The sequence below is a fragment of the Oncorhynchus gorbuscha genome, linkage group LG03 (genome assembly GCF_021184085.1).
Source record: "Oncorhynchus gorbuscha isolate QuinsamMale2020 ecotype Even-year linkage group LG03, OgorEven_v1.0, whole genome shotgun sequence".
Taxonomy (NCBI): domain Eukaryota; kingdom Metazoa; phylum Chordata; class Actinopteri; order Salmoniformes; family Salmonidae; genus Oncorhynchus; species Oncorhynchus gorbuscha.
Window position 1 is genome coordinate 54589857 of NC_060175.1, and position 18375 is coordinate 54608231.

At 42.7% G+C, this 18375-nt stretch overlaps 2 protein-coding genes across 5 annotated transcripts in view; both read right to left on the bottom strand.

Moving 5' to 3' along the window:
- LOC124031574 (guanine nucleotide-binding protein G(i) subunit alpha-2) overlaps nucleotides 1–3821 on the bottom strand; it is a 180631-nt gene extending 176810 nt beyond the window's left edge. The window contains exon 1 of the mRNA XM_046342985.1: nucleotides 2926–3821. Within this exon, the coding sequence (XP_046198941.1) occupies nucleotides 2926–3043 (118 nt within the window). The 5' untranslated portion in view covers nucleotides 3044–3821. The remainder of the gene's footprint in view (nucleotides 1–2925) is intronic.
- A 1375-nt stretch (nucleotides 3822–5196) lies between these two features.
- Nucleotides 5197–18375, bottom strand: part of LOC124031575 (sodium-coupled neutral amino acid transporter 3-like) — a 70918-nt gene continuing 57739 nt past the window's right edge. For all 4 annotated transcript variants that reach the window (XM_046342988.1, XM_046342989.1, XM_046342986.1 and 1 more), the window contains 9 exons: nucleotides 15327–15409; nucleotides 13236–13294; nucleotides 10520–10702; nucleotides 10160–10239; nucleotides 9668–9768; nucleotides 8886–9010; nucleotides 8396–8540; nucleotides 8203–8306; nucleotides 5197–8001 (listed from right to left, as the gene is read on the bottom strand). In XM_046342988.1, coding sequence (XP_046198944.1) covers nucleotides 7897–8001; nucleotides 8203–8306; nucleotides 8396–8540; nucleotides 8886–9010; nucleotides 9668–9768; nucleotides 10160–10239; nucleotides 10520–10702; nucleotides 13236–13294; nucleotides 15327–15409 — 985 coding nt within the window. In that variant the 3' untranslated portion in view covers nucleotides 5197–7896. The remainder of the gene's footprint in view (nucleotides 8002–8202; nucleotides 8307–8395; nucleotides 8541–8885; nucleotides 9011–9667; nucleotides 9769–10159; nucleotides 10240–10519; nucleotides 10703–13235; nucleotides 13295–15326; nucleotides 15410–18375) is intronic.

Below are 18375 nucleotides of genomic sequence, written 5' to 3' on the forward strand. Positions count from 1 at the left end.
TCTTGGATATGAACTCCAAGTGGGCTGTCATGTGCCTTTTACTGAGGAGTTGCTTCCGTCTGGCCACTCTACCATAAAAGCCTGATTGGTGGAGTGCTGCAGAGATGGTTGTCCTTCTGGAAGGTGCTCCTATCTAGCCAGCTCTAGTAAGAGCCTTGGTGGTTCCAAACTTCTTCCATTTAAGAATAATGGATGCCACTGTGTTCTTGGGGACCTTCAATGCTGCAGAAATGTTTTGGTACCCTTCCCCAGAATTGTGCATTTACACAATCCTATCTCGAAGTTCTATAGACAATTCCTTCAACCTCACGGCTTGATTTTTGCTCTGACATACACTGTCAATTGTGAGACCTTATAGGTCAGGTGTGTGCCTTTCCACAGGTGTGTGCCTTTAAAAAATCATGTCCAATCAATTGAATCTACCACAGGTGGACTCCAATCAAGTTGTAGAAGTATCTCAAGGATTATAAATGGAAACAGGATGCACCTGAGCTCAATTTCCAGTCTCATGGCAAAGGGTATTAATACTTATCTAAATAAGGTATTTCTGTTTTTAGTTTGAATAAATTTGCTAAACTTTCTAAAAACATGTTTTCGCTTTGTCATAGTGGGGTATTGTGTGTAGATTGATGAGGGGGAAAACTATTCTGTTTAGGGTAAGTATCTCAAAAACAAGTGAAATCTGAAAAAGAAGTGTCTGGACCTTTCTATAACATGCCATTTACATCAGAAATAGAGATTTGGCTGTAAAATAGAGATTTGTCTGTAAAAAATATATATATATTTTCCATTAAGCTACCCCAGTAACCCCTTAACCACTTTGCTTTGAAAAAGAAGGCCTTTCAACACAAATGTTTTGAAACCTTTGATTGATTGGAATACTTGATTGGTTAGAAATGCAGCCTTCTGCTTCTCCTGTAGACTGTATGGAAGACAACACAGAAGAAACAGTAAGGACACCTTGATCAGCACAATGGTACACAAATTTGTCATGTTTTGTCTTAGATTGTCTTGTCATTATGCTTTCCCTTCTGTTCATTTTCCCCCTGCTGGTCTTTTTAGGTTCGTTCCCCTTTTTCTCTCTCCCTTCCTCTCTCTCTTCTCTCTATCGTTCCGTTCCTGCTCCCAGCTGTTCCTATTCCCCTAATCAATCATTTAGTCTTCCCACACCTGTTCCTTATCTTTTCCCCTGATTAGAGTCCCTATTTCTTCCCTTGTTTTCCGTTCCTGTCCTGTCGGATCCTTGTCTATTGTTCACCGTGCTGTGTCTGTGTATCGCCCTGTCGTGTCGTGTTTCCCTCAGATGCTGCGTGGAGAGCAGGTGTCTGAGTCTGCTAAGTGCCTTCCCGAGGCAACCTGCAGTTCTTGATCGAGTCTCCAGTCTGTTCTCGTCATTACGAGTGGAATTATGTCTTATGTTTGTAGAAATACTTTACTGGATTAAAGACTCTGTTTTCGCCAAGTCGCTTTTGGGTCCTCATTCACCTGCATGACACAAATTAGAAGAGAGCTCTGAATTCATTCTGTGACCATGAGAAAAACGCTATGCGCTAAGCTACTAGGGTGTCTTGGAAGACTTTTAGTAGTAGTGTAGGGCCTTGGAGACATTGTAGAGCAACTGCAAACTGAGATTCAGGAGAGGCGGGAGTACCTTGATTTCTTCATGGCAGTCACTGCATTTTTAGGTTTTAACAACAAATTTTGCAGGTGAGGTGAAAAAGACTGAAATTACTATCAATTTTCTTTTATACGTTTGCAATTTTTACACCCAGGACAGGATGAGAGAGGAGGTTAGACAAATGATACAGCAACATAGAAGACTAAGCGACAGCAACAGAAGAGGGCAGACAAGAAAGACAGCAACAGACGACAGAGAAAGTGATGGAGAGAGACAGAGGCGGGGTGAGCACAGAGTAGACTGTATCACTTAACGCCGCTCTATGGATTCTAATTACTGCATGGTGTGTGTTTTTGTGTCCGTGTGTGAGGGAGAGTGTGAGGACATTCTGTGGGATTCTTTAATCAGTTTGACCCTAAAAGACAGGTCAGAGTCTGTTTTAAGTTGTTGAGTAGTATGAAGGTTTTTGGCAATACATTTAGATGCACTGAATGTGCTCCAGAGTATAGAGACCCACAATAGCTACTGTAATTTATTAGTGGCAGCATATGCTGTGGTAGGTGGGAAGGTGCAAGTTTGCATGTTACCTGAAAAATATCTAATCTCTCAATGTTTTAATCTCTCAATCTCTTTTAATCTTTAGCTATTGAAATTCCTTCTTTTTTTGCCAGGGGAGGATGCCCCCGGAGGCCCCTACTGGTTTTGGGTTAAGCCCTCAATGTCTAAAAATCCTAGCAACTACCCTGCTGTCAATCTGTAAAATTCCTGACAAATCCCTATCAAAATCACTCTCCAGCATACATACTGGTTGTGCAATAAAGCTGTTCTGAACATACTATTGATTGACTTGATGACTCATCCATGTTCATTTTTACCTAAGCAGATTCAGAACCACATTGATGAATGAATGGACTTGATTGAAATATCTGCTTGATCGAAAGCTCTATTGCACTAGGATAATTGCTTTTGGTTCCCTGCTACACGAATTATGTTATTTATGCAGCGTTGGCAGAGAAAGCTCAGCATCAGAAGACAGTCGACCACACAGCAGTTTACGTAAATAAAAAAAATGTGCGCGCTGCTGATTAACACCCTACCCGTGGCAAGAGACGAGGTGGTGGTGGATTTGCGATGCTTGTTTGGTGTATGACAATTAAACCCATTACGCTACCACATATCAAAATTGCGGGAAATTCTAATAAAGAGTTTGAAGCACTCAGCCTAGAAACAGAGCTCAGCAAGGAAAGCACACTGGCTATCCGTCCATCCGGACAAACAAAGGATTGAGAATAAACGGCAACCCTTACCTAGTAAGAGCAGTTTTACCTCCCTTGCTGCCTTCTCTCCATCCTCGCGGAGATTTTTATCAATCATCTTTGATCTCTCCACAGCAGCTTTGTCTTCTGCACTTAATGTACAACCCATGTTTCCAAAAGCACGCGCGCACTGACGGCCGGCGCAAGGATTCTTGAACGATTTCGTCTTGACTTCTGTTTGATATGCCTACACAAGAGAAACGGTTATCCAAAATACTTGCCGGCCCGTTCAAGAGACGTGATTGTGCGAATTTGCTATACTAAATAGAGGATGTCTAGTTTTATGGCACGCATAAAATGTCCAGAAAAAAAGTCAGTCCTCGGCTGCGTTATTCTGAGTGATGTAAACTAACGTTCCATCAATATATCCTGTCCGTCGCAGAGCAATCTTCTTGGAGGTCAAAGAATGCCGCAGAAAGTTGCAGTCAAATCTCGAGTGGCTACGCGAATTGGTTATGTAGTGTTGACCGTTTATAATCAATATGATCAATTTTGACAGCCTCACCGATACAATCAATCTTATTCCTCGTTCCTACGTTTCTTCCGACCAAGTGAAGGTAAGGTGGAATCCAATCACATGGACGAGCGACTGCGCTCCCAGACTCACCCGCGCAGTCAAGTAAACATAGCTATCCAGTGGAAATCTGGAGAAACTGCTGGTGCACTTCAGCTGCCAACCTGCCGCCTGCTTTCTAAGGGGATTTGTTGGCACCCTTTCTGCTCCCAGTTGATATGTGACGTCGTAGATCTTAGACAATTGTTATTGTCTAACCACCCGTTGTGAAGTTTTCTGCAGAAATGCAATAGGCCTACTGTATTTAAATGTCCAACGCATCTGTTTGTATCTCAATATCAAATCATTTCTGGGTTGTTTTCATTGAAAATTGTCAAAAATAAACCAAAACAGATTCTTCGAAGGGCAATTTATCAGGCAAGAATTTAGCAAGGACTGTCTGGGTGTGGTCTGACTGGGGAAGGGCGAACTGAAAAATAGCTGTTTTTGGCGGAGAGGTTTAGAACACATAATTTTTGGTCTATTAACTAATTTATTAACTAAATGACTGTTTAATAGGCCTGGTTATCTTTGAATCCAGGTGTTTCTCTCTCCAGATAACTAAGAAATGTGTGCATATATGTAAATGAACATGGGATGTGATGACAATAAAACGTGTGCACTAGCTATAGACTGCACTAAAAATAGGCCACTCACTTTACATTAAGTGGCCTACAATTGTATTGTAGGCTAGTTACATAGGCGTTATAGAGTGTAATACAGTGCAGGCTAATATATAGGCTAATGGGTACATTGATGGATTTTGACAGTGTAATAAGATAAGTGTAATAACACAAACAACATTTTAAACTGATGGATGCATTCTTCTTGGTTTCTTTGGTATCCAAACTATTCACATATGATTTCATATTCAAAAGCCTATTCATGAACACACATTTTATAACATCACTAACTACTTAACAAGATAACACACTTTGATACTGCCATCAGCTAAGAAATGCTCTGTTGAAGGGACCATCAAGCTGATTTTAGTCTAGTTTCATGTGGGCCTACAGGGAACAGTTTGTCCTCTCCAAAATTGTGTCGTTTTTAATAGTGATTAAAGAAGATTTATGTTTCATATGAATGACTACAGTGTCTGAAATGTTTGGATGGTGTGAGGGGGTTTACTAGAGCCGAAAATACAGCATATGACCTCTCAAGGAGCTTCAATTGCCCATTCATCTGAGAATAGTAGCAGGAGTTGAACATGTATTAGATTTACACTGAACATGGCACTATACGTTGGAACATCAAAAGGGAGCATGTTATTTTCTGTACTTGCTCTACTGAAGCATCCGAGAAGACACATTCTCACAGCACAGTGCACAAGACTACATTATGGAGTGGTTTGTAGTGCCCTCAAGTGTTGGAAATTAGTAACAATTGTCTTGACATGAATGGGAAAATCGGACCTAACTGGAATCTGCCCAGAAAATGCCCCCTAGTTGTCCCATAAACATTTGAGTTGATATTACTTGTACAGGTTAAGCAAGGATTATCAGTAATGATCTAGGCCAAGTTCAGCTGTGCAGTAGTTCCTCTGGTCTGCCATGCTGGTCAAGGCAATGCTGAACTTCCACTATATTATTATACCCCTGTGTCCTTGCCTAACCTGTACAGGTCCATGGATCATGGAGCAGGGACACTTAAGAGTAGCTATAGTAGACGGGGGGACAAACAAACAAAGGACATAAGTGACACAGGTGTAAAAACTTCTACAATTGTTTTTTAATTGTCAGACTAAAACTGTCCCATCTATTTACACTATACAAGCTAGATATGCATCAAGAATATAAAGGGTTTACATTTATATACATTATTTATATAAGCCGCTTTATAAGCCCAAAATTCATATATAACTTGTTATTCACTCACAGTCCTTTCATTTCCTTAGAAATAAATTGCAAAGGTAAAACAAGAGCTACAACAACAGGTTAACTGGCCGGCATAGTTTGGGTATAAGAGAAAAGAGGCAAAATGTTGAGAATGTTGCCTCTGACATTATAATAGGGGTAGCAACGCTCTAAAGTTGAAGAGCAAGGCCTCTCAGAGAGAAACAGTTAGGTAGTAGCTAGATATGTAGACACAATCCCAGACAGAAGAGGCCTAATCCCAGTCTATGGCAAGCTGTTGCCTCCTTGACTGGTCTTGACCAGGCATTCATTTTTACCACAACCACTGCCTCAGCAAGACCAGGAGAAATATAGGGTTGAGTCAGATACATGCAATAACCTTTTAGCCGTTGATGAGTAAAGAAACAGCTCAATAACATTCTATTGATAACAAATTAAAAATCAATTAATGTACACAAGAGAAAGCAACACAGGCTGCAGTGTTTTAGAATAAAATAAGAAAGGAAGCATTGTCTTACATACATTACGTAGGACTTGCCAGGATATATTGGAAACAATGTTATTACAATGCTAGTTATGTTTTTTGAGAGATACGACATCACAGTGTTGAATGTTGCACTACACAATTGAGAAGCCTTAAGAAGGGGCATTGCGCTATCGAATCAAACTAAATCTAACCATCATAATGCACTTAATTGTCAAACTGAACTTGATCACAAGAGCCCACTGTTAGAGACCAGATATGTTTTGGAAATAGAGCCCAAACATCAACGTATTATGGATTGAATATCACAGTAGTTACGGTAAATTAATGAATTAAAATCAGCCAATCACCAGACAGACTGGACAGGTGACACATCAGCTTTCCTTCACTAAAACGTCAACCACAAGATCAATCACAAACAAGTGGAAAAGTGATATTAAAATACGATATAGAGTAGTTCAACAACATGGACATGTATGTCACAACTAACACATAACTAAAACACATTTCCTCCATATTTTGTGATGCCAAAAACAGTAAGCTTAACCATTCGTAGTAACTGAAAGGGTTCACCTGAACTGTACTGAATTTAAACAAGAGTTTCCAAATTAATTGTAGAAATATAAGTTTTAGTGAAATATGTGCTATTAGTGTTAAAAAGGCAAGTTTAAGTTGTTGATCTTAACTTAAAACACAATTGATCATAAAATCAGTCAATTCTTTATCTAGGATGTCAGTTGATCATCTAACAAACATGAATGTAAAAGGCTCTATGTGTTTTTCTTTCTTAATCAGCTCAGTGCCCTACAGCTCACCTCCTACACATTCAACTGTCACCTAAACCCTCCAATATGCAAAATCATTGAATATAGACTGCGCATACCATCTATAAGGTCTATCAAGATACCTGATCATATAGTTAAATACTTTGTTCTGAGGTCCATTAGCTCACTTGTGAAAAAAAAAAAAAAACATGGATATAGCTAGTTAAATAAATATACATTACTGTTTCAACGAAAAAGCTATGTGTGTGGTTGGTTGAACACCACGCCTCCATTATCTGAGTGTACTGTATGTACCAGGGATACAGCAAGAGTTAAACACCATAATGCATCATGGGACATCAGCCTGCACAGAGCCCAACAACCACAAACCACATTCAACCTTAGCTTTGGCACATACAACAGCTCAGGCTAAATGCACTCTTGTGAGAAAACATGGGAAAATATACTGTATCTTTGTGTGCTCGTGCCAATATAATATTTGGAAAAGCCTACTACCCTTTGATGGTTAAGTTGAGTGCTACTGGCACAAAGTGATAGACAGGATACAAAGACAGCCACAGACTCTTTGTTTTACAGCACTCACCTAATCTATAGATGTAGCTATTTCTTCTATTGACAAAATTTCGATTTTCTCATACAAAGATGCCAAATGACATGTAATGTATAGATCATGTGCTTTCATTTCCTTCCTTTACATAGCGATTCAACCATATCTCCATCGGTGCTTCTTCTGCACAGCACTAGCTGCAGTTGACATGAATTAAGGCGTCGGAAGGGAAAGAAACAGGCAGGTGGAAAAGAGATAAATAAGGATGGGAGGATGGATGAAGGGAGGGAGGGGGGAAAGGAAGGGAAGCCATCGTGAGTTTCTTCAGGATTTTCCATTATGGATTGACTAGGATGCACTATCCCACTCATAAATAATACAATTTATCATGATTTTAAAAAAAGACCATGTCTAGTGCTGATGATTCATATAAAAGCACTCCTTTGTGCAGAGCTACATACTGCGTTACTGTAGTACAGACTGTTTTGTCGGAGTCTTTCGTCTCAAGAAGACTGAAATGCTCAGTATGGTTTTGCCCAGCAAGTTGATTCTGTCTTCCCCTCCTTACCCCAATCATCTTTGTCCCTTAACCTCTAACCCTTGCTCTACCACAGAGGGGGTAGTGCATCAATTACATGAAACAGTTCTAAAAAAACACACAGACACTCCTAGGCATCCCCTCAAAGCCCCTGCCAGCCCCTTGCCGACCCCGGCCTGTACAGTGCAGAGGGCGGCCTCTAGTGGCCACCGCCAGAGTTGCTGCTCCCCGTTGTCCAATCAATGATGATGAAGCTCAAACTCATGATCATGAAGGCGACCCCCAGACCAGCGAAACAGGCGGCCTGGGAGGACAGAGGAAACACCATCACTAGAATGTATTTTAATGGGGTAACCATAACCTTACAGTAGCCATAAGGACACAATACTAATCCTAAAGATCATATTACAATTATCGTGGAGAGGCTTGGAAAGATGCCATCACGATATGGTGATATAGCGTATGGCTAGGGTGAAACGGGGGAGAGGATGAGATATGTGCTCACCAGTATCTTGGGGATGGAGTGCATGGGTTCCTGCTCCTTAGGCACAATGCGGATGTAGAAGATAGCAGGGAAGATGAAGATCAGACAGGGGGCAGATGTGGCACCTGGAGGAGGAAGAGGATGGAGGAAGAGGGGGGGGTGGTGAAGAACAGGGCTACAGTTTACACTTCTAGGTTTAATCTGCGCAACTAACCGATAACGCCGAAGATTCCCAGGATGTTGGGGGCGAAGATGACCAACATGTTGATGAAGGAGAGTAGAGTGACGGCAATGGCCACGTGACGAAGCCAGTTAAACGACTTACTGGCGAAGAACATCTGATTCAGAGCCCTCCGCACCTGAGGGGATAGATAGAGAGTGAGAGAGAGAGATGGAGAGGGGCAGAGAGAGGAGGGAGGGCGGGAGCGATAAGGAGGGGAAAGGCACTAAATTAAAGGAATCTGTGAGCTGCTCTCAGAAACAACAGGTCATTCCACTTCAAATGAGCATCTCAATTCAGCAAGCCACGACACCCATCATTTCAGATTAAGACATGAGGAATCCAAATGATTGGTCGAAAGCCACCCAATAACCCCCCCCCCCGCAGACCTCACGCCAATCCCACCCCAACGACTAGTATACAATATCAGTTCTCTGTCGTTTAGAGGAGGAAAGAGTATATAGTGGAGGGGGGTGTAACTTACTGGGAAGAGCACAATGGGGACGGTCAGTGTGACAGCGGTGAGGACAGCCAATCGCACACACAGGATCAGCGTGTCATAAGGGTCGATCCTGCTGTATGTGTGCAGCAGCTCTGTCTCAGTTTTACCTGTGAAGGTAACGTCAGAGGGAACGTGAAGAGGTGCAGTATTATACACTAAAACCCCAGACTAAGCCGTACTTGTGTTGATTGAGACATTGATGTCTGCTGTTCCTCATTGAAACGCATAATCCAACGTGTCACAAGGTATAACATAATAGTAGTGTAGTGTGCAGTACTACATAATGACCACAAGGGACAGTTATGCTCCTACTTCCAATAGACTGAGGCAACTGGCTGCAAACAAGTGTTTGGGTAATAATAATATACTATTGTAATTTCCATTTAACAAAACTGACATTGCAACTGTTCAATAACATTAAATATGTTCATGAGGGCACATGAGGGAGTATCCCGAAAGGATAGAATGTTTCTGTTCAAAATACAGTGCGGCATTCGTTTTGTATCTTATGCATGCTAGCTTGTTGCAAGTCAGATTTTAGTTTCGAAACACTGTCGCTTTGCAACTCCACCCATTCAAAATACTTGATAGGTTTCCATCTAGATATTCAACCCACGTTAGACTACCTTCAGAGGAGAACCTCCCCGGGTTTTCAAACGTAACGTGAGAAGCCTGGGCCTCCGAGGCTACAGCACACCTAATCATGAGTACGGTATATTTCAGGCAGAGGAAAGGGCATGGGGTAGTGAAGTGAAAGTGCTCACCGTAAAAGGTCAGGTAGCCGAAGAGAGCAGCCAGGAAGTACATGGTGTACATCACCAGGATCGAGAGGTTGGAGACGTGCTGCATCCTCCTCTGAGTAGGGCTGGATACACACACACACACACACACACACACACACACACACACACACACACACACACACACACACACACACACACACACACACACACACACACACACACACACACACACACACACACAGGTTAACGTCACAGCCGGCACTGACAATCCAACGGCTCAGTTGATGCTCGCAACAAGGTCTTGACGGGTTTGAATCCCACATGGGGCCGCATATACTATATACATGCGTGTCATGCCATTCCATTCGCTCCACCCGTTATTACGAGCCGTCCTCCCCTCGGCAGCCTCCTGTGATACACGCGGGAGCCTATGAGCAGAGGTTTCGTGCTGACACTAGGGAGGAACTGTGTGGAGAAAGACGGCGCAGGGCAGGAAAGGGCAGTCATACTCACTTGCGGAGCTCAGTGTAGATAGGCAGAACCTCAGGATGACACACAAAGGCAAAGGCCAGGATGGGGATGGTGTACGCGGTCTGTAAAGGAAACGCACGCAAACGACCAGTGTTACCATAGACCACTGACCTACCTCAGAGGGGCCGATCATTGACTCATCTACTAGACTTACATGGCCTGCACCTTTGCAGTACATAGGTGAGCAAAGGCCGTGTTTAAAGTAGTACCCTATTCCCTATGTAGGGCACTACTTTTGACCAGCTAGCTTTACAACGCAGGGAATGGGGTGCCATTTGGGACACAGGCAAAGTGAACGAGGGTAATGGTGAAACATTGGGCCTCGAGTCTGGTGTGCTGTACCTGAGAGTTCATGGTGAACATACGGGCACCGCAGTGGGAGTCATCCATCTCATGTACCAGACCATTATCATGGGTAGCATGGTTGTCAGTGATGTTTAGGTGACTGTCGAGGTGAGACACTGTGTGATTGGCTGCCGAGAACTCCTCGAAGGGACAGGGGATCTGAAACTTCTTATAGATCACCTGCAGGGAGAGCGAGGAAGAGGAAGGAGAGAGAGGAGGAGGATGATGAGAGAGAAGGAGAACGAGAGAGAGGTAGGATACACGTTAAGCAATGCAGCAACAGGTCTCAGAGATCATTGTCATATGAAGAAACAGTAGGACTGGGACGAGAAAGTTGGGGAAAGAAGGAGGGAAGGAGAGATGAGGAGGGAAGGAGAGGGAGTATCACGGAGCCCAGAAAAGCCATTTCACAGGAGATTAGAGTGAGTCAGTCTCTAAGGACTTTGGTTGAGCTCTTTCCCTTTGATGTGTTTACTGCCATCAACACAAAACATTCCCATTCATATATGAAATACCTATGAAAATAGATACAGGGAAAGAGTGGAACCAATAAGGAGATCTGAGTGACAAATCACATAAACCTTCATCCACAGATGATGTGAACTGACATTTTAAATAGTTCCTGTATATAAACTCAGCAAAAAAGAAACATCCCTTTTTCAGGACCCTGTCTTTCAAAGATAATTAGTAAAAATCCAAAAAACTTCACAGATCTTCATTGTAAAGGGTTTAAACACAGTTTCCCATGCTTGTTCAATGAACCATAAACAATTAATGAACATGCACCTGTGGAACGGTCATTAAGACACTAACAGCTTTGTGTCGACCCTCCCACTCGGTCTTTCTCTTTGCTCTTGTTTTCCTGATTAGGATGTCGGTGGGTGGAGCCGGGGGGGTCGTCAGCGATATGGGACACATCTGGGCCCGGGTGTGTCCCAGGATAAATACACCTCTTCCACATTCATTGAGGAGACTCTCTCCATACAGACACACTGTTAGGTTTTGGTTGTGGCATGGTTTTTGTGACAGTTTGTTTGTTTGTTTGTTTGTTTGTTTGTTTGCTTGCTTTGGCACCTTTCAACACCCCTCATTATCACATTAAAGCATGCAACCACTCACTTACACTACTGACAACACACACCAATGTTAATTGTATTTACGTTACTTCAGTTAACAAATATAATTTTTGTTATTCCTAATCTCCACGTTGTCTCCCTTTTTGTTACGGACTTCGAGCCGGTTCGTGACAGCTTACAGACGGTAGGCCATTAAGGTCAGAGTTATGAAAACTCAGGACATTAAAGAGGCCTTTCTACTGACTCTGAAAAACACCAAAAGAAACATGCCCGGGGTCTCTGCTCATCAGCGTGAACGTGCCTTAGGCATGCTGCAAGTAGACATGAGGACTGCAGATGTGTCCAGGGCAATACATTGCAATGTCTGTAATGTGAGACGCCTTAGACAGCACTACAGGGAGACAGGACGGACAGCTGATCATCCTCGCAGTGGCAGACCACGCGTAACAACACCTGCACAGGATCGGTACATCCGAACATCACACCTGCGGGACAGATACAGGATGGCAACAACTGCCCGAGTTAAACCAGGAACGCACAATTCCTCCATCAGTGCTCAGACTGTCCGCAATAGGCTGAGAGAGGCTAGACTGAGGGCTTGTAAGCCTGTTGTAAGGCAGGTCCTCACCAGACATCGCCGGCAACAACGTCGCCTATGGGCACAAACCCACCGTTGCTGGACCAGACAGGACTGGCAAAAAGTGCCACGGGTTTGTCCCACCAGGGGTGATGGTCGGATTCACGTTTATTGAATGAATGAGCGTCAAACCAAGGCATGTACTCTGAAGCGGGATCGAATTGGAGGTGTAGGGTCCGTCATGGTCTGGGGCGGTGTCACAGCCTCAACGGACTGAGCTTGTTGTCATTGCAGGCAATCTCAACGCTGTGCGTTACAGGGAAGACATCCTCCTCCCTCATGTGTTACCCTTCCTGCAGGCTCATCCTGACATAACCCTCCAGTATGACAATGCCACCAGCCATACTGCCTGTTCTGTGCATGATTTCCGGCAAGACAGGAATGTCAGTGTTCTGCCATGGCCAGCAAAGAGCCCAGATCTCAATCCCATTGAGCACGTCTGGGACCTGTTGGATCAGAGGGTGAGGGCTAGGGCCATTCCCCCAAGAAATGTCTGGGAACTTGCACGTACCTTGGTGGAAGAGTGGGGCAGCATCTCACAGCAAGAACTGGCAAATCTGGTGCAGTCCATGAGGAGATGCACTCCAGTACTTAATGCAGCTGGTGGCCACACCAGATACTGACTTACTTTTGATTTTACCCCCCTTTGTCCAGGGACACATTTCTCTTAGTCACATGTCTGTGGAACTTGTTCAGTTCATGTCTCAGTTGTTGAATCTTGTTATGTTTATACAAATATTTACACATGTTAAGTTTGCTGAAAATAAACAGAGTTGACAGTGAGGATACGTTTATTTTTTTTGCTGAGTTTAGTATGCATACTTTGTGTATTTCATATTTATTGCTCTTAGTTCTCGTGTGCCCTTTTCTAGTAATACGTTGCCATTGATTATTGTACTGTTGCGTTTTGAGAAAGGCATATCACTGGTCTTGTGCACATGGCATAACAAAAATGACACTTAACAAGATGAGCTTAACGAATGGAGAGACGCAAACGTACCGCACTGAGGAAGAAGACCATGCAGCTAAGGGAGAAACCACTGGTGTAGCCCAGGTAGCCTGTAGAGCACAAAACAATGACAAATGTTATATTAGAAACAATGGAGTAGAATTGTGAGTTCATTGCCGTTCAACCCTAATCTGACTCCTGGAGTTGCAATTTACAGGGAGGTTTTCTACAGTGTTATATGGAGTTGGGTGATCACACTAGAATTGGAGAAAGGCCACCGCCGATTACATGTCTTTAACATGGACATGAATACCAGTGGAGACTGAAAGGAGGGGATTGATGCGCTTAATTTCTTGAAAAGAAATCAGTGTGCTGCAGGTGCATGGAGCCACCATAATTGTCAGTGCATGCAATGTGTGTGTGATGCATGGTCTTATGTGTTAGTGTTGTCTTTTGCTTGTCTACTCCATGTTTCTGAGATCCATGGAGGTATGAAGCTAATTGGGCCTCTGACATTTCCACGTCAGCAGCAATACCAGGACAGGAGAGAGGGAGCGGTGTGAGGGTCTGATAGGCTGCTGTGTTACACGACCCATGAGTGTTGGCAATGCTGTCAGGACCTCCACATGTCAATGGGAACCACACCCCTCTATTCCTCCATCTCATAATTTAAATCACATACACTACAGTTCAAAAGTTTGGGGTCACTTAGAAATGTCCTTGTTTTTGAAAGAAAATCATATTTTTGTTCATTGAAATGACATCAAATTGTTCAGAAATACAGTGTAGACATTGTTAATGTTGTAAATGACTATTGTAGCTGGAAGGCGTAGGCGTACAGAGGCCCATTATCAGCAACCATCACTCCTGTGCTCCAATGGCACGTTGTGTTAGCTAATCCAAGTTTATCATTTAGCTAACACAACGTGCCATTGGAACACAGGAGTGATGGTTGCTGATAATGGGCCTCTGTAGCTGGAAGGCGTAGGCGTACAATAGTCATTTACAACATTAACAATGTCTACACTGTATTTATGAACAATTTGATATTTTAATGGACAAAAACATTTTTTGCTTTTCTTTAAAAAACAAGGACATTTCTACGTGACCCCAAACGTTTGAACGGTAGTGTACATTAATACAGTACAAGTTAAAAGTTGACACACCACAAAGGTTTTTATTTATTTAGAATATTTTCTACATTGTAGAATAGTAGTGAAGACATGAAACTATGAAATGACACATCTGGAATCTTGAAGTAACCAACAACAAAAAAAGTGTTCAACAAATCAAAATATATTTTATATTTGAGATTCTTCAAAGTAGCCACCATTTGCCTTAATGACAGCTTTGCACACTCTTGGCATTCTCTCAACTGACTTCACCTGGAATGCTTTTCCAACAGTCTTGAAGGAGTTCCCACATATGCTGAGTACTTGTTGGCTGCTTTTCCTTCACTCTGCGGTCCAACTCATCCCAAACCATCTCAATTGGGTTGAGGTCGGGTGATTGTGGAGGCCAGGTCATCTGATGAAGCACTCATGACTCTCCTTCTTGGTCAAATAGCCTTTACACAGCCTGGAGGTGTGTTGGGTCATTGTCCTGTTGAAAAACAAATGATAGTCCCACTAAGCGCAAACCAGATGAGATGGCGTATCGCTGCAGAATTCTGTGGTAGCCATGCTGGTTAAGTGTGCCTTGATTTGTAAATAAATCACAGACAGTGTCACCGACAAAGTCTCTTCTTCTTATTAGTGTCCTTTAGTAGTGGCTTCTTTGCAGGAATTCGACCATGAAGGCCTGATTCACACAGTGTCCTCTGAACAGTTGATGTTGAGATGTCTGCTACTTGAACTCTGTGAAGCATTTATTTGGGCTGCAATTTCTGAGGCTGGTAACTCTAATGAACTTTTGGACAGCCGTGTGTACTTTTGTAGTGGTGGTTCAGTGATTAGTAACCTTGCCGGAGACCTTAAGACCTTAGCTCCCAGAACATAATGGCTTGGTTTTAGCTCTGTTAAGTCAAACAGTATTGAGTTGTAACAAACCTGTGTTTACACCTGGTTGGTCACACATACAAGGTTGATGTTATTTTGAGGGAAAACAAAGAGGTTAGAGGAGAGGAGAAGAGGTGCAACTTACCGAGCTGCTTCATCAGGGCCAATGGTAGGATAACGCCAATAGAGACCATGACCACCAAGTAGTTCCCATTCAAGTACCACAAACTAGTGAGAGAACAGAGAGAGAGTGAAAATAAGACAGAGGGGAGAGGTTACTTACAGCAGGGATTTTCAAACTGGGGTCCACAGGGTAGGGTGGGTAGGAATATATTTTTTATTAATAATATCGCTAGCTGCAACAAAATACCACTCTGAATACTGTTTTTATGTCTCCAGGTCCAGTATGAAGGAAGTTAGAGGTAGTTTCACATGCCAATGATAGCTAGCATTAGCGTAATGACAGTTTACAGCAGGGTTCCCCAACTGGCAGCCCACAGTTGATTTTATTTGCACCCCAGTTCTCTTTTTATTTTGTTGTTGTGGGACATAAGACTAAAAACACCAGCAAATCAGCTCCAAGTGAGTTTAATTTTGGAAATCTGTTCCAAAGTATTCCCACACATAGAGAGATATGTGATCATATACAAATGTAAGCAAGGTTTGAAGTTACTATGCTTTAGTCATTAAAACCTATCCAAACCAAAAAAAAACATGGCTAGATGGCAGCATTCACACAAAACTGAAAGTGGATACCACCGCAAAACGTTAGTACAGAGACAAAGTGAAGTCACAATTCAATGGCTCGGACACGACTCCAGACAATCACAGATTATAAAGTGAAAAACAGCCATGTCGCGGACACCGACGTCTTGCTCCCGGACAAGCTAAACAACTTCTTCACTTGCTTCCTAGGGAAACACAGTGCCGCTGACCTGGGCCACCACAGCTCCCGTGGACTGTGAGCTCTCATTCTCCGTGGCTGATGTGAGTAAGACATTTAAGCATGTTAACCCTCACAATGCTGCTAAATCTCTCCCTATCCCAGCCTGTTGTCCCAACTTGCTTCAAGATTGCCACCATTATTCCTGTACCCAAGAAAGCGTAGGTAACTGTACTAAATTACTATCGTAACACTCACTTCTGCCATCATGAAATGCTTTGAGAGGCTAGTTAAGGATCATATCACCTCCACCTTACCCGACACCTTAGACCTACTGCAATTTGCAAACCGCCCCAATAGATCCACGTATGACGCAATTGCCATCGCACAGCACACTACCCTATCCCATCTGGGATAATCAATTTTAGAATAAGACTGGGGTCTGAATTCTTTCCGAAGGCATTATATATATACAGTACCTTGCGAAAGTATTCGGCCCCCTTGAACTTTGCGACCTTTTGCCACATTTCAGGCTTCAAACATAAAGATATAAAACTGTATTTTTTGTGAAGGATCAACAACAAGTGGGACACAATCATGAAGTAGAACGACATTTATTGGATATTTCAATCTTTTTTAACAAATCAAAAACTGAAAAATTGGGCGTGCAAAATTATTCAGCCCCTTTACTTTCAGTGCAGCAAACTCTCTCCAGACGTTCAGTGAGGATCTCTGAATGATCCAATGTTGACCTAAATGACTAATGATGATAAATACAATCCACCTGTGTGTAATCAAGTCTCCGTATAAATGCACCTGCACTGTGATAGTCTCAGAGGTCCGTTAAAAGCGCAGAGAGCATCATGAAGAACAAGGAACACACCAGGCAGGTCCGAGATACTGTTGTGAAGAAGTTTAAAGCCGGATTTGAATACAAAAAGATTTCCCAAGCTTTAAACATCCCAAGGAGCACTGTGCAAGCGATAATATTGAAGTGGAAGGAGTATCAGACCACTGCAAATCTACCAAGAACTGGCCGTCCTTCTAAACTTTCAGCTCATACAAGGAGAAGACTGATCAGAGATGCAGCCAAGAGGCCCATGATCACTCTGGATGAACTGCAGAGATCTACAGCTGAGGTGGGAGACTCTGTCCATAGGACAACAATCAGTCGTTTGTTGCACAAATCTGGCCTTTATGGAAGAGTGGCAAGAAGATATCCATAAAAAGTGTTGTTTAAAGTTTGCCACAAGCCACCTGGGAGACATACCAAACATGTGGAAGAAGGTGCTCTGGTCAGATGAAACCAAAATTGAACTTTTTGGCAACAATGCAAAACGTTATGTTTGGCGTAAAAGCAACACCCTGAACACACCATCCCCACTGTCAAACATGGTGGTGGCAGCATCATGGTTTGGGCCTGCTTTTCTTCAGCAGGGACAGGAAGATGGTGAAAATTGATGGGAAGATGGATGGAGCCAAATACAGGACCATTCTGGATGAAAACCTGATGGAGTCTACAAAAGACAGACTGCTGAGACTGGAACGGAGATTTGTCTTCCAACAAGACAATGATCCAAAACATAAAGCAAAATCTACAATGGAATGGTTCAAAAATAAACATATCCAGGTGTTAGAATGGCCAAGTCAAAGTCCAGACCTGAATCCAATCGAGAATCTGTGGAAAGAAATGAAAACTGCTGTTCACAAATGCTCTCCATCCAACCTCACTGAGCTCGAGCTGTTTTGCAAGGAGGAATGGGAAAAAATGTCAGTCTCTCGATGCGCAAAACTGATAGAGACATACCCCAAGCGACATACAGCTGTAATCGCAGGGGGCTGAATAATTTTGCACGCCCAATTTTTCAGTTTTTGATTTGTTAAAAAAGTTTGAAATATCCAATAAATGTCGTTCCACTTCATGATTGTGTCCCACTTGTTGTTGATTCTTCACAAAAAAATACAGTTTTATATCTTTATGTTTGAAGCCTGAAATGTGGCAAAAGGTCGCAAAGTTCAAGGGGGCCGAATATTTTCGCAAGGCACTGTATATATACAGAAGGAAAGTACTCAAACCCCTTGACTTTTCCACATTTTGTTACATTACAGCCATATTCTAAAATTGATTACATTTATATTATCCCTCAATCTACACACAATACCCCATAATGGCAAAGTGAAAACAGGTTTAGAATGATTTTTTTTTTTTTTTTTAAAGAGATAGACCTGAACTCCCCAAATACAGGTGTACCCAAGAACACTCAAGGCTGTGATCGCTGCCAAAGGTGCTTCAACAAAGTACTGAGAAAAT